Source organism: Dendrobates tinctorius, unplaced genomic scaffold (assembly GCF_039654945.1).
Source record: "Dendrobates tinctorius isolate UK_male_01 unplaced genomic scaffold, ASM3965494v1 ptg000043l, whole genome shotgun sequence".
In the NCBI taxonomy this organism is placed as follows: Eukaryota; Metazoa; Chordata; class Amphibia; order Anura; family Dendrobatidae; genus Dendrobates; species Dendrobates tinctorius.
Window position 1 is genome coordinate 4,465,255 of NW_027361711.1, and position 23,917 is coordinate 4,489,171.

Genomic DNA, 23,917 nt, shown 5'->3' on the forward strand with positions numbered 1-23,917 from the left:
CCTCATATAAAAATGGAACAGATTAGCAGGGGAGTAATTTTGCATTTGTAAATGTGTGGGTAAAGATATATTACTAGATTATTATAGTAATTGTGTTTAATTTGTAGTAAATTAACTTCATATTTGTTTTTATTGCATGGATTTGATACTCTTTTATATATTACAAGCTGAAGAACCCGGCGCTGCCCAGGCATAGTAACTAACTACGCCTAGTTATAGCAAATAATAATGATTATATCTATATATATGAAGCTGAGTGTAGAGCCCTGCCCACTCCGCATAGCCACATTCACTATAATATCCCACATCATCCCATCAGCCAGAGCCACCGGACTACTACCCCTAACATCCCACATCATCCCGTCAGAGCCACTGGACTACTACCCCTAATATCTCACATCATCCCATCACAGATGCCGGACTACTCCCCCTAATATCCCACATCATCCCGTCAGCCAGAGCTACCGGACTACTACCCCTAACATCCCACATCATCCCGTCAGAGCCACCGGACTACTACCTCTAATATCCCACATCATCCCATCAGCCAGAGCCACCGGACTACTACCCCTAACATCCCACATCATCCCGTCAGAGCCACTGGACTACTACCCCTTTCAACTCTGCAAACTTATATCTGGTAACCAGCTTTTCCAATCTCTGCTCTGAATCCACTCCTGTGTCTCCATTCAATGTCAGCAAGCAGTTAATCCTGAATGCTATCTATGTGTTTTCAACTCTGCAAACTTATATCTGGTAACCAGCTTTTCCAATCTCTGCTCTGAATCCACTCCTGTGTCTCCATTCAATGTCAGCAAGCAGTTAATCCTGAATGCTATCTATGTGTTTTCAACTCTGCAAACTTATATCTGGTATATAGTTTTTTCAACTTACTCTGCTTGTCCCCTTATGTTGTGAGGTCAAGAAACTTTTCAAAGTGCTTTATGATCCATGTAGTGCTGGACATGTGTTTATTTGACCACAACATTTTATTGGGTCCTGGTGTCTCAATTTAGTGTGATTGATTAACGAGAAGAGAGAGCCAAGAAAAAAAAAAAACTTAGCCTTAACCTCCTATATATTCAGACATAGCTAGGGGGAGCGTTTATGCAGGGGTGGCATTTATGCACATGTAATCGAAGTACATGTATCAAAGTACTTCTGGCAGTTATAACATGGCAGTTAGACAGGGCAGGAGACAGGTAAGACATTTATATACATCTACTCCCTGTACATTTGGAGTACAACAAATATATACCATATGCATTTGTGTAATTTATATCCTGGCCGCTGCATTCACACACATCCACCGCCCTGGCATTAACTCTCTATACTCCATCCATATTGGCCCCTCGCTTCTTTCCTCTCCTATGTATAGCACTCACGCTCTTTTCACATTGTTAAATTGCACAGATCCAGGCAGTCCCACCATTCAACACCAGAGACGCTCTCACAAATCACTTAACCATCTGCTCACTCTTTCTATCCTCCTTCTCCTAGTCGCAGGAGACATTGCTCCCAACCCTGGTCCCCCATGTTATAGAAAGTCAAACCCCCCCACTGCTACACTCAGAAACCCCTCTAATCTTATTAATATTCCCTGCATGCCATCTGTCTCTCTTAATTGTGCACTTTGGAATTCTCGCTCAGTGTGTAACAAACTCTCCTTCATTCATGACTTCTTCCTTTCTAATTCTCTTAACCTCCTGGCTCTTACTGAAACCTGGATCCAGCAGTCAGATACTACTGCTGCTGCTGCTCTTTCATACGGGGGGCTACACTTCTCTCATACCCCAAGATCAGACAATAGAGCTGGTGGAGGCGTTGGTCTGCTCCTATCACCAAAATGTACCTTTCAGGTTATCCCTCAACTACCCTCACTTGTCTTCCCTTCTTTTGAGGTCCATGCCGTCAGACTCTACACCCCCTTCTCCATGCGAGTAGCGGTGGTGTATCGTCCTCCCGGCCCCTCCCATCAGTTCCTGGATCATTTTGCCACTTGGCTTCCATATTTTCTCTCCTGTGACATCCCTACCCTCATCATGGGAGATTTCAACATCCCCATTGCTCTTCCCCTCTCCCCATCTGCTACTCACCTTTTATCTCTAACCTCCTCATTTGGCCTTTCGCAGCTTACTAATTCTCCAATGCATGAAGACGGAAACTCCCTCGACTTGGTCTTCTCTCGGCTTTGTGCAGTGGATGATTTTGCAAACTCCCCTCTCCCGCTCTCTGACCACAATCTTCTTTCATTCTCTATAAAGAACTGCCAGGCTGCTCAGGTCACCCCCACTGTCCAGACTTATAGAAACATACAGGCCATTAACACCCAGAAACTTCTGAAGAACTTGCAGTCTTCATTGGCCCCTATCTCCTCCCTCTCATGTCCTGATTCTGCATTGAAGCATTACAATGAAACACTTCAAAGTGCCCTGGATGAATTTGCACCCCCTATAAATAGAACACCACAACACAGACGGCGACAACCCTGGCACACGGTGCAAACACGTTTCCTGCAGCGGTGCTCCAGGTGCGCCGAACGTCTGTGGAGAAAATCCAATCTACACGAAGATTTCATCCATTTTAAATTTATGCTTAGAACATACAACACTGCCCTTCACCTCTCCAAACAAACCTATTTCAACACCCTCATCACCTCACTGTCCAATAACCCGAAACGTCTCTTTGACACTTTTCATTCTCTACTCAATCCAAGAGTACAGGCCCCAACCACGGAGCTCCGAGCTGACGATCTGGCCAATTACTTCAAAGAAAAAATTGACCAGATCCAACAGGAAATTATCTCCAAATCCCCTCATACCATGCACTGTCCTCCCTCCCCCACTGCATCTAACTCACTCTCTGATTTTGAACCAGTCACTGAAGAAGAAGTAAGCTGGCTCCTTGCATCTTCTCGCCCAACTACTTGCACCAGTGACCCATTTCCGTCACATCTCCTCCAGTCCCTTTCCCCTGCTGTCACCCCTCACCTAACTAAAATATTTAACCTCTCTCTCTCTTCTGGTATTTTTCCCTCCTCATTTAAGCATGCCATCATACATCCATTACTTAAAAAACCATCCCTCGACCAAAACTGTGCCGCTAACTATAGACCTGTCTCTAATCTTCCCTTCATCTCTAAACTCCTGGAACGCCTGGTCCACTCCCGTCTTATCCGCTATCTCTCAGAAAACTCTGTTCTCGACCCTCTCCAATCCGGTTTCCGCTCTTTACACTCCACTGAAACTGCCCTCACTAAAGTCTCTAATGATCTGCTAACAGCTAAATCAAATGGTCATTACTCCATGCTAATTCTCTTGGATCTCTCTGCAGCATTCGACACTGTGGATCATCAGCTCCTCCTCACTATGCTCCATTCCATTGGCCTCAAGGACACCGTTCTCTCCTGGTTCTCCTCCTATCTCTCCGACCGCTCCTTTACTGTTTCTTTTGCCGGTTCCTCCTCCTCTCACCTTCCCCTTACTGTTGGGGTTCCTCAAGGATCGGTTCTAGGCCCCCTCCTCTTCTCCTTGTACACTGCCCCTATTGGTCAAACAATCAGTAGATTTGGTTTCCAGTACCATCTCTATGCTGATGACACCCAATTATACGCTTCTTCTCCTGACATCACGCCAGCCTTTCTAGAAAACACTGGCGATTGTCTAAACGCTGTGTCTAATATCATGTCCTCACTATATCTGAAACTGAACCTGTCAAAGACTGAACTCCTGGTGTTTCCTCCCGCTACTAATGTACCTATACCCGACATTGCTATTTCTGTGTGTGGTTCCACTATTACTCCCCAGCAACTTGCCCGCTGTCTTGGGGTCATACTTGATTCTGAGTTTTCCTTTGCCCCCCACATTTGATCACTGGCTCGCTCTTGTCATCTGCACCTCAAAAACATTTCTAGAATTCGACCTTTTCTTACTTTTGACTCTGCAAAAACTCTTACTGTTTCTCTTATTCATTCTCGTCTCGACTATTGTAACTCTCTTCTAATCGGTCTCCCTCTTACCAAACTCTCCCCTCTCCAATCTGTCTTGAATGCTGCAGCCAGGATCATATTCCTCACCAATCATTACACCGATGCCTCTACCTTGTGCCAGTCATTACACTGGCTACCCATCCACTCAAGAATTCAGTATAAACTTATTACCCTCACCAACAAAGCCCTCCATGGCTCAGCACCACCCTAAATCTCCTCCCTTGTTTCAGTATACCACCCTACCCGCGCCCTCCGTTCTGCTGATGACCTGAGGTTAGTATCCTCAATAGTCAGAACCTCACACTCCCGTCTCCAAGACTTTACACGTGCCGCGCCAATTATTTGGAATGCACTTCCCAGGTCAATACGATTAGTCCCCAATCCCCACAATTTTAAGCGTGTCCTGAAAACGCATTTATTCAGACTGGCCTATCGCCTCAACACATTAACCTAACCTATCCCTGTGTGGCAGAGCCAAAAGTTTTACCATAACCAGGTTCCCAGCATCATGTTCCCACATGCTTTATGCATCCATTAGCCCTCTGTGTCAGTACTGTTACACACTTAACATTATGGCTGGTCCATACAATCAGAGCAACTGTTACCACCCACCTTTCGTGTCTACCTCTTTCCTCATAGACTGTAAGCTTGCGAGCAGGGCCCTCACTCCTCTTGTTATTTGTTATAATCTACTGTATGTGATTATTGTTATGCTGTAATGTCTATTGTCTGTACAAATCCCCTCTGAAATGTAAAGTGCTGCGGAATATGTCGGCGCTATAAAAATAAAATTTATTATTATTTATTATTATTATTATTACCCCTAATATCTCACATCATCCCATCACAAATACCGGACTACTCCCCCTAATATCCCACATCATCCCGTCAGCCAGAGCTACCGGACTACTACCCCTAATACCCACATCATCCCGTCAGAGCCATGGGACTACTACCCCTAATATCCCACATCATCTCATCAGCCAGAGCTACCGGATTACTACCCCTAATATCCCACATCATCCCGTCAGAGCCACCGGACTACTACCTCTAATATCCCACATCATCCCATCAGCCAGAGCCACCGGACTACTACCCCTAACATCCCACATCATCCCGTCAGAGCCACTGGACTACTACCCCTAATATCTCACATCATCCCATCACAGATGCCGGACTACTCCCCCTAATATCCCACATCATCCCGTCAGCCAGAGCTACCAGACTACTACTCCTAATATCCCACATCGTCCCATCAGTCAGAGCCACCAGACGACTACCCCTAATATCCCACATCGTCCCGTCAGCCAGAGCCACTGGACGACTACCCTAATATCCCACATCGTCCTGTCAAAGCCACCAGACTACTACCCCTAATATCTCACATCATCCCATCAGCCAGGGCCACCAGACAACTACCACTAATATCTCACATCATCCCATCACAGATGCCGGACTACTCCCCCTAATATCCCACATCATCCCGTCAGCCTGGGGTCAGAACCAGAGCGCTGAGTGGAACGGTCCTAACTTCCATACCGGGGATCCCTTTAAGAGAGGCCTGGGGTCAGAACCAGAGCGCTGAGTGGATTTGCCCTGACTTCCATACCAATGATCCCTTAATTAGAAGCCTGGGGTGAGAATCAGAGCGCTGATTTACCCTAACTTCGATACCGGAGATCCCTTTAAGAGAGGCCTGGGGTCAGTACCAAAGCACAGAGTGGATTTGACCTCACTTCCATACCGGGAATCCCTTTAAGAGAGACTGAGATCAGAACCAGAGTGCAGAGTGGATTTGCCCTCACTTCCAAACCAGGGATCCCTTTAAGAGGGGCCTGGGGTCAGAACCAGAGTGCAGAGTGGATTTGCCCTCACTTCAGTACCAGGGACCCCTTTAACCGCATCCCGACCGCCCACAGTAGATAAACGTTGGCGCTTGCTGGGCTTTGTGCAGCGCCAACATTTATCTACTGTCGGCGGTTTTGTGCCCCCCGGGACCCCCACATACCTTATAACACGGGGATCCCGGTGCACAATGCATGCTGGGACCCCCGATGTCATTGAGACCTGATTGGTTCAGGTCCTGATGACGTCAGCATCACAGCAGCCAATGAGAGCGCTCGCTGGGAAAGCTGCTTGTTTCCCGGCGATCTCACTCATTGTAACGCGACTTCTCCTCTGATCTCACACTGACAGATGATCAGAGGTGAAGCAGCGTTACTGTGTGACTAGATCGCTGCCTGGCACAGCTGATCGCTGCCTGGCACAGCTGTGCCAGGCAGCGATCTTGTCACACAGTAACGCTGCTTCTCCTCTGATCATCTGTCAGTGTGAGATCAGAGGAGAAGTCGAGTTACTATGTGCCAGGCAGCGATCTTGTCACATAGTAACGCTGCTTCTCCTCTGATCATCTGTCAGTGTGAGATCAGAGGAGAAGTGGCGTTACTATGAGTCAGATCGCAGGGCAGCGATCTTGTCACAAAAAGAAAAAAAAGTAAAGAAAAAAAAAGCAGACACGCAGGTTAGGGCTAGGGCTAGGGTTAGGGCTAGGGTTAGGGCTAGGGCTAGGGTTAGGGTTAGGGCTAGGGCTAGAGCTAGGGTTAGGGTTAGGTTTAGGGCTAGGGTTAGGGCTAGGGTTAGGGCTAGGGCTGGGATTAGGGTTATGGGTGTGTTGGTGTTAGGTTTGTGGTTAGGGTTATGGTTAGAGTTGGGGTTAGGGGTGTGTTGGGGTTAGGGTTGGAATTAGAATTGGGGGTTTCCACTGTTTAGGTACATCAGGGGCTCTGTAAATGCAACATGACGCCCGCAGACCATTCCATCAAAGTCTGTATTTCAGAACGTCACTACTTCCCTTCCGAGCCCCGACGTGTGCCCATACAGTAGTTTTCTCCCACATATGGGGTAAAAGCGTACTCAGGACAAATTGGACAACAACTCTTAGGGTCCAATTTCTCCTGTTACCCTTGTGAAAATAAAAATTGGGGGCTAAAAGATCATTTTTGTGGAAAAAAAATGATTTTTTTATTTTCACGGCTCTACGTTATAAACTTCTGTGAAGCACTTGGGGGTTCAAAGTGTTCACGACACATCTAGATAAGTTCTTTAAGGGGTCTAGTTTCCCAAATCGGGTCACTTGTTGGAGGTTTCCACTGTTTAGAAACATCAGGGGCTCTCCAAATGCGACATGGCATCCGATTTCAATTACAGCCAATTCTGCATTGAAAAAGTCAAATGGCACTCCTTCAGTTCTGAGCTCTGCCGTGTACTCAAACAGTGGTTTAGCCCCAGATACGGGGTATCGGCGTATTCGGGAGAAATTGCACAAAAAATTTTGTGGTTCATTTTCTCTTTTTACACTTGTGAAAATAAAAAAAATGGTTCTGAAGTAAAATGTTTGTGAAAAAAAGTTAAATGTTTATTTTTTCCTTCCAAATTCCATTCATTCATGTGAAGCACCTGAATGGTTAATAAACTTCTTGAATGTGGTTTTGAGTACATTGAGAGGTGCAGTTTTTAGAATGGTGTCAATTTGGGTATTTTCTGTCATATTGACGCCCCAAACTCACTTCAAATGTGAGGTGGTCCCTAAAAAAATGGTGTTGTAAATTTTGTTGTAAAAATGAGAAATCCGCTGGTCAACTTTTAACCCTTATAACTTCCTAAAGAAAATAAAATAATGTTTCCAAAATTGTGCAGATGTAAAGTAGACATGTGGGAAATGTTATTTATTAACTATTTTGTGCGATATCACTCTCTGATTTAAGGGCATAAAAATTAAAAGTTTTTGCCAAATTTTGATTTTTTTAACAAATAAGCGCAGTTCATATCTAAGCAATTTTACCACCTTCATGAAGTACAATATGTCACGAGAAAACAATGTCAGAATCAGCAGGATCCGTTGAAGCGTTCTAGAGTCATGACCTCATAAAGTGACACTGGTCAGAATTGAAATAATTGGCCCATCACGAAGGCAAAAACAGGCTCGGGTGCGAAGGGGTTAAGAGAGGCCTGGCGTTAGAACCAGAGCGCAGAGTGGATTTGCCCTCACATCCATACCGTGGATCCCTTTAAGAGAGACTGGGATCAGAACCAGAGCGCTGAGTGGATTTGCCGTGACTTGCATACCAATGATCCCTTTAATAGAACCCTGGGGTCAGAATCAGAGTGTTGAGGGATTTGCCCTAACTTCCATACAGGAGAACCCTTTAAGAGAGCCTGGGGTCAGAACCAAAGCGCTGGATGGATTTGCCCTGACTTCCATACCGGAGATCCCTTTAAGAAAGGCCTGGGGTCAGTACCAAATTGCAGAGTGGATTTGCCCTAACTTCCATACCAATGATCCCTTTAAGAGACCCTGGGATCGGAACCACAGAGCTGAGTGGAACGGTCCTAACTTCCATACCAGGGATCCCTTTAAGAGTGGCCTGGGGTCAAAACCAAAGCCCTGGATGGATTTGCTCTGACTTCCATATCAATGATCCCTTTAAGAGGGAAGATGTGCCTATGGGATGGAGGATGTGTGATGGGGATATGGGCAGGGAGGGGGCTTCATTTCTGTCATGTGCTCTCTGCTCAGGGGGGCAGACAATGGCTGGGAGCTTATGTTCCCGGGGATGCTAGATTTCTCCCACCATGTCAGTGTTTGCTGAGGTGTTGTCAAGTGGGAAAACTTGCTCATAGCAACCAATCACAGCTCAGTTACTTTTAACCAGCTCTGGTGAAATGAGAGATGCTTAGTGATTGGTTGCAAGGAAAACTGTTGCTCATAGCAACCAATCATAGCTCATCTTCTTTTGAACAGCTCTGGTAAAATGAAGGATGCTTCGTGATTGGTTGGTGATACACACACACATACATACATACAGTCGTGGCCAAAAGTATTGACACCCCTGTAATTCTGTCAGATAATACTCAGTTTCCTCCTGAAAATGATTGCAAACACAAATTCTTTGGTATTATTATCTTCATTTAATTTGTCTTAAATGAAAAAACACAAAAAGAATTATCCTAAAACCAAATTGGATATAATTCCACACCAAACATAAAAAAGAGGGTGGACAAAAGTATTGGCACTGTTCGAAAAATCATGTGATGCTTCTCTAATTTGTGTAATTAACAGCACCTGTAACTTACCTGTGGCACCTAACAGGTGTTGGCAATAAGTAAATCACAATTGCAGCCAGTTGACATGGATTAAAGTTGAATCACCCTCTGTCCTGTGTCCTTGTGTGTACCACATTGAGCATGAAGAAAAGAAAGAAGACCAAAGAACTGTCTGAGGACTTGAGAAACCAAATTGTGAGGAAGCATGAGCAATCTCAAGGCTACAAGTCCATCTCCAAAGACCTGAATGTTCCTGTGTCTACCGTGCGCAGTGTCATCAAGAAGTTTAAAGCCCATGGCACTGTGGCTAACCTCCCTAGATGTGGACGGAAAAGAAAAATTGACAAGAGATTTCAACGCAAGATTGTGCGGATGTTGGATAAAGAACCTCGACTAACATCCAAACAAGTTCATGCTGCCCTGCAGCCCGAGGGTACAACAGTGTCAACCCGTACTATCCGTCGGCATCTGAATGAAAAGGGACTGTATGGTAGGAGACCCAGGAAGACCCCACTTCTTACCCCGAGACATAAAAAAGCCAGGCTGGAGTTTGCCAAAACTTACCTGAAAAAGCCTAAAACTTTTTTGGAGAATGTTCTCTGGTCAGATGAGACAAAAGTAGAGCTTTTTGGGCAAAGGTATCAACATAGAGTTTACAGGAGAAAAAAAGAGGCATTCGAAGAAAAGAACACGGTCCCTACAGTCGAACATGGCGGAGGTTCCCTGATGTTTTGGGGTTGCTTTGCTGCCTCTGGCACTGGACTGCTTGACCGTGTGCATGGCATTATGAAGTCTGAAGACTACCAACAAATTTTGCAGCATAATGTAGGGGCCAGTGTGAGAAAGCTGAGTCTCCCTCAGATGTCATGGTTCTTCCAGCAGGACAATGACCCAAAACACACTTCAAAAAGCACTAGAAAATGGTTTGAGAGAAAGCACTGGAGACTTCTAAGGTGGCCAGCAATGAGTCCAGACATGAATCCCATAGAACACCTGTGGAGAGATCTAAAAATGGCAGTTTGGAGAAGGCACCCTTCAAATATCAGGGACCTGGAGCAGTTTGCCAAAGAAGAATGGTCTAAAATTCCAGCAGAGCATTGTAAGAAACTCATTGATGGTTACCGGAAGCAGTTGGTCGCAGTTATTTTAGCTAAAGGTTGTGCAACCAAGTATTAGGCTGAGGGTGCCAATACTTTTGTCTGGACCATTTTTGGAGTTTTGTGTGAAATGATCAATGTTTTGCTTTTTGCTTCATTCTCTTTTGTGTTTTTTCATTTAAGACAAATTAAATGAAGATAATAATACCAAAGAATTTGTGTATGCAATCATTTTCAGGAAGAAACTGAGTATTATCTGACAGAATTGCAGGGGTGTCAATACTTTTGGCCACAACTGTACATCCACTTTTATATATAGAGATTGTAGTGTTGCATGTTGAATTTAGCCTTATATGTTTTGTATACTAAGACGGTATGATGCAAGTCATAACGAGTGTAATGTAGCAAAAAAAAAGACAGAGAAATAAGAATACAAGGAAAGGAAGAACACAACCCTCTAACCACCCTATAACAGTGTGGATCATACTTCACAACCATGAACAATTATAAATGAGAGTTGCCTAAATGCAGACAGTAAACAGAAGGACTTGTTGCCACTCTGGTGCACCACACATGTTTTGGATGAAAATCAGACTAGAATCTCTGCTATTTGTTTTTTGATGGGAACCACGTGTATATTTCTCTAAAAGCAAATAACTAAGGAGGCGATGGCTGAATCCAGCCACTCACATGATGGAAAAGCGGTGTTTTTAGTGACATAGATAAGGAGTGTTTAAATAACTAGCATATTGGGAGCAGAGGGGGCTTTAAATACTCTTCTCTTGGCTTTGACATCTCAGTCTTCACATAGGTGATTTCCGTGACCTCACAGCTCCTGACTGAATCATTTCTCAAACAAGAATGAATGCAGATACCTGCAATATGAATGGGGGACATGCATATGTAAGTTGGAGCAACTTAGAAACTCATTATTCTACTGGATTTTCTTTTCATATAGAAAATATTAAGATCTGTACATTTTTATTTATTTGTAAGCAATTTCCAAACATTAACGTATTAATACAGTAACTGTGCAATAGTTTTTTCTACTTTTACTTTATTTAACTAAAATTAAATACAAAAAAGCTATACATCATAGTCAGAGTGAATTCTGTCACCTTTAGCAGTCAGTACCTTGGGTATGTTTTATACTCTGTATACCAGATTGTGGGTGGACGTTAAATGATTTTCTGAATCTGAGTACTAAGTATGCTTTTGTGGTGCAGTTTTTTTCTATAGCAAAATTTTAATGCATAGGAGTACGTTAATTACCCATCATTTTTTATTGATGTCCTTCTTACCTCCCTGAAGTATATTAGCTTAAAAATCTTTATTAGGTCGGGATCACACATAATAATAATAATTTTATTTCTATAGCGCCGACATATTCCGCAGCACTTTACATTTCAGAGGGGACTTGTACAGACGATAGACATTACAGCATAACAATAATCACAATGATCATAACAGATACTAAGAGGAATGAGGGCCCTGCTCGCAACCTTACAATCTATGAGGAAAAAAGGTAGACACGAAAGGTGGGTGGTAACAGTTGCCTTCATTGTTCAGACCAGCCATAATGTTAAGTGTGTAACAGTACAGATACAGAGGGCTAATAGATGCATAAAGCATGTGGGAACATGATGCGGGGAACCTGGTTATGGTAAAACTTTTGACTATGCCACATAGAGATAGTTAGGTTAATGTGTTGAGGCGGTAGGCCAGTCTGAATAAATGCGTTTTTAGGGCACGCTTAAAATTGTAGGGATTGAGGACTAATCGTATTGACCTGGGAAGTGCATTCCAAAGAATTGGTGCAGCACGTGTATAGTCTTGGAGACGGAAGTGGAAGGTTCTGATTATTCAGGATGCTAACCTCAGGTCATCAGCAGAACGGACGGGATGGGTAGGGTGGAATACTGAAACAAGGGAGGAGATGTAGGGTGGTGCTGAGCCACGGAGAGCTTTGTGGGTGAGGGTAATAAGTTTGCACTGGATTATGGAGTAGATGGGTAGCCAGTGTAATGACTGGCACAAGGTAGAGGCATCGGTGTAATGATTGGCGACTCGCGAGGAATATGATCCTGGCTGCAGCAATCAAGACAGATTGGAGTGGGGAGAGTTTGGTAAGAGGGAGACTGATTAGAAGAGAGTTAAAATAGTTCAGATGAGAATGAATAAGAGAAACAGTAAGAGTTTTTGCAGAGTCAAAAGTAAGAAAAGGTCGAATTCTAGAAATGTTTTTGAGATGCAGATAACAAGAGCAAGCCAGTGATCGGATGTGGGGGGGCGAATGAAAGCTCGGAGTCAAGTATGATCCCAAGACAGCGGTCATTTAGCTGGGGAGTAATAGTGAAACCACACACAGAAATGGCAATGTTGGGCATAGGTGCATTAGTAGAGGGAGGAAACACAAGGAGGTCAGTCTTTGACAGGTTCAATTTCAGATGTAGTGAGGACATGATGTTAGACACAGCGTTTAAACAATCACTGGTGTTTTCTAAGAAGGCAGGCGTGATGTCAGGAGAAGTGTATAATTGGGTGTAATCAGAATAGAGATGGTACTGGAAACCAAATCTACTGATTGTTTGACCAATAGGGGCATTGTAAAAAGAGAAGAGAAGAGGAGGGGGCCTAGAACCATGAGAGAAACACGGCCGAGTCTCACATGCACTGACGCCGACAATCGGGAGCAGAGTGTGTGGCTCCATGTTTTGCTATGTGGCCGCATGCTCTGGTCCGAGTGCCGGCGCTAGTGCCGGGTATTAAAATGCAAGACTCGGCTGTGTTTCTCTTATGTGTGATCCCGACCTTAGGCTAAGTGTACACTGCCTTCATCAGTGATTTATTGGTTTGTGTCTGAGTCCCTGAGAAGCTGGATGCTGATGAGCCTCTGATGGAGCCATTCATAAAAAGCAGACAAGCGGAGATTAAGGGGACTGTCTACTTTCTCTTTTGTGGTGGTATCCGTCATTTCAGAGGGGAACAAGAATGCATTTTTTTTTATGTTTGTGCTTTTCTAAAAAAAAATGGACACTACCACTAAAGAGCACTGGGCCAATTTATCAAGGCTGATGTAGTAAGCTAGTAACATTTCTGTGTTCAAAGCGCCGGCATTTTTGAATAATATGACAAGCTGGTGGCCATGCCCCCTGTCCCATGCCAGCTCCGTTGATTTCAGTGGAGCTGAGAAAAACTATCAAAATAATGCCAAATTCACAACAGTTTTTGCATACTGTTGAGCAACAAAATTTGCAACTTTTTAAAGCTTTAAGGAAAGTTATCTGGCCTAAAAACTCTGGTGAAGTGACTCCTATAGACGGAATCCAATTGAGCATTACTTTTCTTTTTTTAATGAACTTCAAGGGCACAGCTGAATCCTGTTTTTTAGGGATTTATATGTAATAAGGAAAAGGGAAAGAGAGATGTCGATATGAGAATTAAAATGTAATTTTTATCGGATAGTTACTAAAAGTCAACACGTAAAAGAATTACTAATATAATTTATTAAAAAAAGAAAAAATTGTGGCTTATTAGATATCACAGAATCTTGCAACATAAGTCTCAGAATGATATTACAAAAGACAATACGTCTTGATCGGTAGAGAGTCTCAGATAAAAAAACACATGTAAGGATATAAATAATAACCAACAATAGGGTAATTATGGGTGAGAAAGAATCTAAGCACCACACGTGTGTATGGCATATAGAATCATTCAGGACACATCGGTAGAGATATTGATTCAGTAACTCAGGGAAACAACATATTTAGGTGTTCATAATGGATAAACTTTCTAACTTTACTAATCACGAGAAAAATATTAAAATAGGTAAAAGTTCTAGAATTTGGAATATAGATTTAGATAATAGGTCTTAGGTTTATATTGTTAGGTTTATACTTAAATATTTAATGCCTTGAATTTTTTGTGCAGGCAGTACAGAAAACACTGATACTCTATGCATTTGTATAGATCTGTTTGTAAGCAATATTTTACTCTTTGAGTTCTTTATTGTATTACCCTGTTTCCCCCTTTTTCCCTTCTTTTCCTTCCTTATCCCTATACTTTCCCTTTCTTTTCCCTATGTGTGTTAAAATTCTTTAAAACCCAATAAAGATTTTTGGAAAATAAAATAGGTAAGAGTGAGAAAAACAACGAGATGAGATGGCGAATGCAAAGCCCAAGAGACGGTGACAAGTAGTAATAAATACATATGTACAATAGCCGCAACAGAATATTATATATATATAGACATCAACGGTTTAAAAAGTATAGGTACAGTTGAATTATATATATAAATAGTAAAATAGAAAAACTATGTATATTGTAATACAATGAAGATAAGAATATATACCTACTAGATTATGGCCTGATGCTATCGCATCGGGAGGATGCGATAGCATCACACCTCTTGCCATGTTAACCCTCAACACACACACTCCTCAACACACACTCCTCTCACCTTTCACCATCTCCACTCACTCTTTCACTCCACATACGACCCCTTCTCTCACTCCGTCTCTCATACTCACGCCGTCATCGCCGCTGCTCCACGATCCCCGACATCTTCTTCCGCCGGCGCCATCCTGGATCCAGATGTTGTCCACGCCGGCAACATGTTCTTGCGGCGACGCCATCTTGAGTATCGTGAAATCCCGCGATAGTCAAGATAGCGTCGCCGGAAGAACATGTCGCCGGCGTGGACGACGTCGGGATCCAAAATGGCGTCGGCGAAATCTCGCGAGTTTTCGCCGACGCCATTTTGGATCCCGACGTCGTCCTCGCCGGCGACATGTTCTTGCGGCGACGCCATCTTGACTATCGCGGGATTTCGCCGATCCAAAATGGCGTCGCCGCAAGAACATGTCGCCGGCGTGGACGACATCGGGATCCAAAATGGCGTCGGCGTAATCTCGCGAGATTTCGCCGACGCCATCTTTTTGGATCCCGAGTCGTCCACGCCAGCGACATGTTCTTGCGGCGACGCCATCTTGAATCTCGCGGGATTTCACGAAATCCAAGATGGCGTCGCCGCAAGAACATGTCGGCGGCCTGGAGAACGTCTGGATCAGGATCGCGGCGGCGGAGGAAGATGTCGGGGCAGCGACGATGACGGTGTGAGTATGAGAAACGGAGTGAGAGAAAGGAACGTATGTGGAGTGAAAGAGTGAGTGGACGTGAGTGGAGGTGAAAGGTGAGAGGAGTGTGTGTTGAGGCGGTGTGGTGTGTTGAGGGTTAACATGTGCATGTGTGTGTGGTGACGTCACCGGTTACAACTGGACGGAAGTTGTTACAACCGGAAGCTGGTTAGGGCATTTATTATTATAGATTGGTATATTAAAGAATCAAGTGCATATGTGCATTACACTGATTCAAAAGACCATGATGTCTACATATCACACTAATAGAGAAAGCCAAAAAACATGTACGCACATCGAGTACTGTGTACAGTTTTGGGCACCGGTGCTCAGGAAGGATATAATGGAACTAGAGTGGGTACAAAGGAGGGCAACAAAATTAATAAAGGGGATGGGGGAACTACAATACCCAGAGAGATAGCAAAATTAGGATTATTTAGTCTACAAAAAAGACGACTGAGGGGCGATCTAATAACCATACATAAGTATATAAGGGGACAATACAAATATCTCTCCGAGGATCTGTTTATACCAAGGAAGGTGACAGTCACAAGGGGCATTCTCTGCGTTTGGAGGAGAGGTTTTTCCACCAACATAGAAGAGGATTTTTTACTGTTAGGGCAGTGAGAATCTGGAATTCCCTGCCTGAGGAGGTGGTGATGATGAACTCAGTCGAAGGGTTCAAGAGAGGCCTGGATGTCTTCCTGGAGCGTAACAATATTGTATCTTACAGTTATTGTCAGGTTCTTTAGAAGGACGTAGATCTGGGGATTTATTCTGACAAAATTTTATAGGCTGAACTGGATGGATTAATGTCTTTTTTTGGCCTTATTAACTATGTTATTATGTTACTATGAAGGTAGTTACATTGTATGACGCTGATAAATGACTGACATAGTACATTTTTATTATAAATAGGTTGCAAAGTCAAATAAAGTGCATGTGCAATAATGCCTATTACCCAGTCTCCACCTATGGATAGTGCCAGAGGAATCACATAGACAGTTACATGTATATACAGATATATTGTGTCGAGGTCAGGGTTTCATAGAGTGACACCCTGTAGGTAAGAGGGATGGTGTAGGTATCAATATTACCTGTTAGGTTGTTAGCAGAGGCTGTCCCTTGTATGAGACCACCCCGATGTGCGTTTCAGCGTCTGCCTTCGTCAAGGGATGACAAACTGAAATTAAGGGGACTCTCTACCTGCTCTTTTGTGGTCATGTCTGTCATTTAAGAGGGGAACAAGTATGTAGTTTTCTACATTTCTGCCTGTCTATAAAATAGACCCAGCCACTAAAGAGCAGTGGGCTAATTTATCAAGGCTGACGTAGTGCACAAACACGCTGAACCAGTCTTGCCAAAATAGAAGAGGCGCACATCATTCAGTGAAGTTCACTCCTCTTCTAAGTGGTGTGTGCCTCCATGCACCACACCAAAAATGCTACTAGTAGCATTTCTGCGTACAAAGTTCTGGCATTTTTGATTAATATGACAGGTTTGTGGCCATGCCCCCTGTCCCACCCCAGCATCATCGCTTTCAGTGGAGCTGAATCAAACTAACAAAAAAATGCCAAAAGTGGCAAAATTTTTCACTTACTGTTGGGCAACAAAATTTGCAACTTTTTAAAGCTTTTAGGACAGGTTTCTACCCTAAAAACTTTGTTGAATCAGCACCTATAGACAGAATCCACTTGAACTCCATCTTTCTCTTTTTAATGAATTGCTCACTCAGGGGAACACCTGAACTCTGTTTTTCAGGGATTTAGGAGGAACCCATAGATGAAAGTCAGGAACGGACTGGGACTGAAATTCAGTTCCAGATTTGGGTCTCAATTATAAATATGACTGTGCCTAATATTGAAGGGAATCAATATTTACTGCCTGACTAATAGTACTAATAGTATTGCTATGCAAGGTGTGGTGTAGTGACCACTGGGTCCGCTAGGGGGCGATGTGTGGATGTCCCAGGAGAGAGGATGAGTGGCAGAATACCAAATGACCGTTATGTATCTCAAGGTGGGTGGCCTTTGGATGGAGACTTGTGTGTATGTTGATCGGCAGTGATACTGCTGAGGTGCTGTTTCAATGTGTTTGGGAAGTCTCCAGGTAACTGGTGATACGGGCGTGACCAGTTACCTACAAACCCACCCAGGGGGTGTGTTTAAGAACGCTATTGTAAAGTGTGTATGAGTGGTTGAAGGACCTGTGATGAGGTCATAGCCATGTGACCTGGTGGCCGTGGCTACTGACCATATAAGGTGGCCAGGGTAGGTCACATGGAGTGAAAGCTGGGACCCGGTTGGTCCGTTGTGGAAGGTCCCGCTGAAAGATGGGGCTTCCTTTCCTGACAGCACGTGAATGCTATGTGTAATGGCTGGAAGTGCCTGATAGTTCCCTGGAGGGAATGAACATCTGCAGTGAGCTGAAGCAGCCACGAGGTAAACCCTGACGGTGTGAGATATCTGTGAGGCTGAAGAGCCTGAGTACTGGACGTTGCGTAACCTGAGTGACCACAGGGATAACAGATTGAAGCTCTGTCATGAACGCTATGCTGTTATATGAACTTTATGTTGCTGCTGTGGCATTATGATACCTATTAAACCGCATGGATTGTTATTGTTTTATAGAAAACCCGTGCCGTACGTGATTATTTCGCTGCCAAGTGAGTGTCCCCAACCTTGAATGATAGCGCTACCTTACAATTGGTGGAGAATGCTATGGGCAGTGTTGTAGCCTTGTTGCTAGGAGCAATGGAAGAGGACTGCAAAATTCGGTTGCTAAGGACAACGGTTTCCAAAAAGCACATGGTGCAGTGCTGGCAACGCTGAGCCAGGAGGGCTGATGGTCTAGAAAGCCATGTGATATACTGACAGCAGGTCAGTGGAAGAGACTTATAGGACACCTCTGTGGTAGAGGGGTCCGAGAACCTGCACGGCCAGCAGGTGACGGTCATGAAAGCCGTGTTGTACTGACCGGGGTCAGAAAAAGAGACTGGTGATTGCTAGGGTGCCTCTGTGGATATGAGGTACTCAAGGACCTGTGTGGCCGACACAGGTAATGGGCAGGTGTTCGTGTTGTACTGACCTGGGTCAGTGGGAAGGACTGTGTACCTGGAGGGTTCAGTGAGCAAGGTCCTGGAGGGTCAGTGTTGGGAGGTTCTGGGAGAAGAATCGGATCCCTGGAGCACGTGGTATGACCTTGGACCTGGTGAGGCATAAGTTTTGGACAGTCTCAGGCAGAGACGAATGTCCTGAATAGCACCCGCCGAGCACCTGGACCTGGTGAGGCCGGTGTGTTGGGAAACCCTGGGAGGAGGGTCGGCTCCCTGAATAGCACCCGGTGCGCCCTGTGTGATGGACGGTCTCAGGAGAGGAGACGGACATCCTGAAGAGCACAAAGACAGGACACATGAGTTTTGTGTAGTGTGTTTTTTTTTTCTCTTTTCTCAACTCAGCGTGTGGTGGCTCAGGAGAGTCAAGAAGGTGACAAGTGGCTTGTTGTAACTCGGCGGGGTTGCGAAGTGGACAAGCGGCTTCCTGTAACTCGGCGTGGTTACGAAAGTGACACCAGCAGTTGTGTGTGAGCGGCAGGTGTCGGAGATTGGTGACAGCAGAAGCTGTGGTGGTGCCAGCAAGGACTTGTGTGGTATTGTAAAAGAGACAAACTGTGTTGTGTGAACTGTGGTCTGAGAAGACCTGTAGAACGGACATGGGGAGATCCTGAAAGAGGGCGATGACCCAAATTGGGGTGGTAGCCCAAAAGTGGGTGGAGTCCCAGAGGGGGCAGTGACCCAAATTGAGATGGTAACCCAAAAAGGGGTGGAGTCCCAGAGGGAGGCAGTGGCCAAAATTGGGATGGTGGCCAAGAAAGGGGCCGAGTTTGCAAAAGAGGCAGCACTGGGTACCGAAGTGGACATGTCTGGGGAACCGCAGTGTGTGTGTATGTCTTTTGAGGAGTGTGGCATGTATTTTCCAGATAATGACGGGCCACAGGTTTGTACCGTGATGCTGCACTGGGAAGGAGTATCAGGGAGGCTGGACTCAAAGAGTCAGGTGACTCTGACAGGAACTCCGCTCGTTTTATCTCTGACTGAGAAAAACGTCAGAGTTCGCTGCGACCACGGGGTCGTTGTGAACTACACGGTGGACAGAGTCATGATTGATATGACAAAGGGGGTTAAGTGTCAAGGTGATAGTATGCCACCAAACTTAGTGCATACCTTTGAGAGGGGACGGAACTTTGTCTTGTTTGATGATATAATGCAGGAGGATGGAGACGTTCCTACTGTTGGGTTAGCAGACATTGTGACGGTGACGCCTGCTAAGCTGGACAGGTCAGTTGTAAAAGTGACCGTAAGAAGGGGTACATCTGCCCAGCTTACGGACCTGATATCTCGTGACATGACGGATGGTGAGCTGGGAGATGAGACTACTGGAGTGGACACATGGTCAGAGGGTAACTCAAGCGTTCTCTTGGATGATCGACGTGACTCAGACTCTAGGGGTGACTGTGGCTCTGAGAGAGAGAGGGAGCACAGACTAGATGAGCTAGAGAAAGAAGTCTTCGAGCTCAAAGGTCACCTGGCATCGTGGCAAGGTCTGAATAAGCAAAGAAACAACTCACTCTAAAATGTATGTATGGATAAAATAAAATATATATTTATAGAATAATAGCATGCACAGTATATACGACGTATCACTCATCAGTAAAAGGCAGATGAATAGATGTGATGCAAATTAGTTGCTGTGACTGCTGATCTTTGACAGAGGTGAGAAGACACACAGCAAGTGTCTTACTCCAAGGAGTTAAATGAGTGGAGGAAGGGCGGGAGATTGAAAGTGCAAGGTAAGAACAGGGAACGCTCCGGCCGAAAGCGTCCCTGGATACCCGCTTAGAAACAGCCGCCCGAAAGTACCTGAGCGTGTGACATCAGACCCTGATGAAGAAGGCAGCTTGGGCCTTTGAAACACGTTGGTCAGCTTTTTGATCCCTGTGTTGCCCTGTACGGGCTGTGACGTCACACACTCAGGTACTTTCGGGCGGCTGTTTCTAAGCGGGTATCCAGGGACGCTTTCAATCTCCCGCCCTTCCTCCACTCTGTGCTAGTCAGCGTCTGGCCTCTCTACAGTTCTCTCCCTGTGCTGGGTTTTATTACAGCCCTACTGCCTTGGAGTTTATCAGGCTTCAGGCCATTGTTAGTAGCGCTCACTCTCTTCAGCTTTCACAAGCTGTCATTTGCATTGTTAAGGAGCACAGCTCATTTAACTCCTTGGAGTAAAGGGGGTTTTACACATAGCGATATCACTTGCAATATCGCTAAAACGTCACTGATTTTGTGACGTTATAGCGATATTGCTAGCGATATCGCTATGTGTGATACTTACCTCCGAGCGGCTCCCCTGCTGTCCGTCGCTGATCGCGCGAGATCGGGCGGCTCCATTTCTCGTCGTCTGCTTCCTGTTGGGGCTTCCTGCTGTGTGAGACGAGCGACGCTGGACGCAGGCGGGTGGACGTCAGGATCGCTGTGTGTGAAAGGTGAGTATCGTGTGCTGCGTCGCTGCTGCATCGCTGTGAGATCTTTCTGTGTGAAAGCTCACTAGCGATCATTTAGCGATGCACCAGCGATCCTGACCGGGTCGGATCGCTGGTCGGATCGCTGGTGCATCGCTAAATTTAAAAGGGCCTTAAGACACTTGCTGTGTGTCTTCTCACCTCTGTCAAAGATTGGCAGTCACAGCAACTAATTTGCATCACATCTATTCATCTGCCTTTTACTGGTGAGTGATATGTCGTATATACTGTACATGCTATTATTCTATACATATATATTTATTTTATTTTATCCATACATACATTTTAGAGTGAGTTGTTTCTTTGTCTGGTTTTTATTATTGTTTATTTTTATTATTGTTTATTTTTCTAAGTCCTATAGCGCAGGTCAATTTGTATATTTTCGCCATTTTATTTAGTTTGGGCTGTCACCGACCCTTATTTGACCTTAGCAGCTGAGGACGCAGTTCTCCTTTTTTGTCGGTAAGCACTTGTGTGATTTTTGCTTTTTTCCTATAAGGTCTGAATAAGTCCCTCAGAGAAGAGGTAGGAGTACTCACAGAAACTATAAGAGGTCTTCTGCGGGAGAAGAAGTGGGACGAAGACTTACAGCGGCTAAGCCTGAGTGATGAACAGAGTGAAGACAAGAAGAAACTGGAGAGTATGGAAGCATAGATGATCCATATGCAAGAGAAGCTTGCTGCTGCAGAGTGTACTAAAAGACAAGCACAGCAGGAAAGAGATGAACTGGCTGATGTGATTGCCAACAACAGTGGTAAAGATGCTCTGGCTTTGGAAGAAAAGAGGCGGTTAGAGTCTCGCATTGTTCAGCTGGAAGAAGAAGTGGAGGAAGAACACGGCAACATGGAATTAGCCAATGACAGGCTGAGAAAGGCCACACTTCAGGTTGACCAGATAAATGCTGATCTGAAGACAGAACGTAGTAATGCTCAGAAGAATGAGAGTGCCCATCAGCAATTAGTTTGCCAGAATAAGGAGTTAGAAGCAAAGGTTGCACTACTGGAGGAACAGCTTGATGCGGAAATTAAAGTGCGACAATCTGCAAGCAAACAAGTACGTCGTACAGAAAAAAACTGAAGGTTGTACTAAGGCAAATGGATGATGAAAGGCAAAATTCTGAGCAGTACAAAGACCTGGCGGAGGGAAATGATGTGCATCTGAAACAGCTGAAATGCCAGGTGGAGGTAGCAGAGAAAGAGGCTCAACGTGCCAATACGTTGCACCATAGATTACAGTGTGAACTGGAGGATTTTACAGAGACAGCAAGTGCAATGAACCGTGAGGTTAATGCACTGAAAAGCAAATTTAGACGAGGTGGGGTACCATTTGTTACAAGACGCTTAGATAGAGAAAGGATGGTGACTAAACAGTGTCTGACGACGCAGACAGACCGTGACTGGAGGGCCAAAGATAACTACCGAAATTCTGACCACTGGGGGTGGGGGATGCCTAACGTAGGGATGAGGCCGTATGACAGATGGAGACGGTTCTTTCGACCTGTGGGGCAAGGTGTAATGAGTGCCCGGTCTCGAGATCCTGGTGTAATGTTGTGTGCTCAATCCCACAAGTTTGAACAGAGGGGGGAGGTATGTGGTGTAGTGACCACTGTGTCTGCTAGGGGGCGATGTGTGGATGTCCCAGGAGAGAGGATGAGTGGCAGAATACCGAATGACCGTTATGTATCTCAAGGTGGGTGGCCTTTGGATGGAGACTTGTGTGTATGTTGATCAGCAGTGATACTGCTGAGGTGCTGTTTCAATGTGTTTGGGAAGTCTCCAGGTAACTTGTGAGATGGGCGCAACCAGTTACCTACAAACCCACCCAGAGGGTGTGTTTAAGAATGCTATTGTAAAGTGTGTATGAGTGGTTGAAGGACCTGTGATGAGGTCATAGCCATGTGACCCGGTGGGCGTGGCTACGGACCATATAAATGGCCAGGGTAGGTCACATGGAGTGAATGCTGGGACCCGGTTGGTCCGTTGTGGAAGGTCCCGCTGGGAGATGGGGCTTCCTTTCCTGACAGCATGTGAATGCTGTGTGTTATGGCTGGAAGTGCCTGATAGTTACCTGGAGGGAATGAACGTCTGCAGTGAGCTGAAGCAGCCACGAGGTAAACCCTGACGGGGTGAGATATCTGTGAGGCTGAAGAGTCTGAGTACTGGACGTTGCGTAACCTGTATGACCACAGGGATAACAGAGGGAAGCTCTGTCATGAACGCTATGCTGTTATATGAACTTTATGTTGCTGCTGTGGGTTTATGATGCCTAATAAACCGCATGGATTGTTATTGTTTTATGGAAAACCCGTGCTGGACGTGATTATTTGGCTGCCAAGCGAATGTCCCCAACCTTGAATGACAGCGCTACCTTACAAAGGTTAAATAATACCAACACATTATGAACACATAATACCTCCCCATAATGATGTAATGTCATCATACTAATCATTATTTAATATGACTGTACTAAAAACAATATATCCATCAATACTACAATATAGGAAATAAATAATACTGCTAGACCATAAGCAAAGATTACCAGCCTATAGTTCTGTGGTTAGTTCTCCAGGATGTTTGGATCAACTTCCCTGCCAAATTAATTTGAATTAATTAATTTGAAAACCGTGAAAAAGTGTTCATAGAAGAATTGATGCTGTTTTGAAGGCAAAGGGTGGTCACACCAAACATTGATTTGATATTGATTTTTTTTATTACGGTAATTTACTTTGTAAGTTGTTAATAGACATAAATAAACTATTAACACTTCTGTTTTTAAAGCATTCATACTGTGTAGATTTTTCCCACACATTACTAAAACTTTTGCATAGTACTGTGCACACAACTATTATGATGATGATTAATCAAAACTACTGTACTAAGATTAATATTACCTTTGGTGACTCAAGGGTGATATTAGTCAATCACTTACCCTTTTCCATTTAGATCAGACTGATATGACCACTTCTTTCAACCCTGGTTCGTTTGTGCAGAATGCAACACACATATATCTTTGGCTTA

General features: G+C 44.6%; 1 protein-coding gene across 1 annotated transcript in view; it reads left to right on the forward strand.

Moving 5' to 3' along the window:
• Positions 1-10,934: 10,934 nt before the first annotated feature.
• The window catches only part of PAH (phenylalanine hydroxylase), a 277,534-nt gene continuing 264,551 nt past the window's right edge, over positions 10,935-23,917 (forward strand). The window contains exon 1 of the mRNA XM_073575163.1: positions 10,935-11,091. Within this exon, the coding sequence (XP_073431264.1) occupies positions 11,050-11,091 (42 nt within the window). The 5' untranslated portion in view covers positions 10,935-11,049. The remainder of the gene's footprint in view (positions 11,092-23,917) is intronic.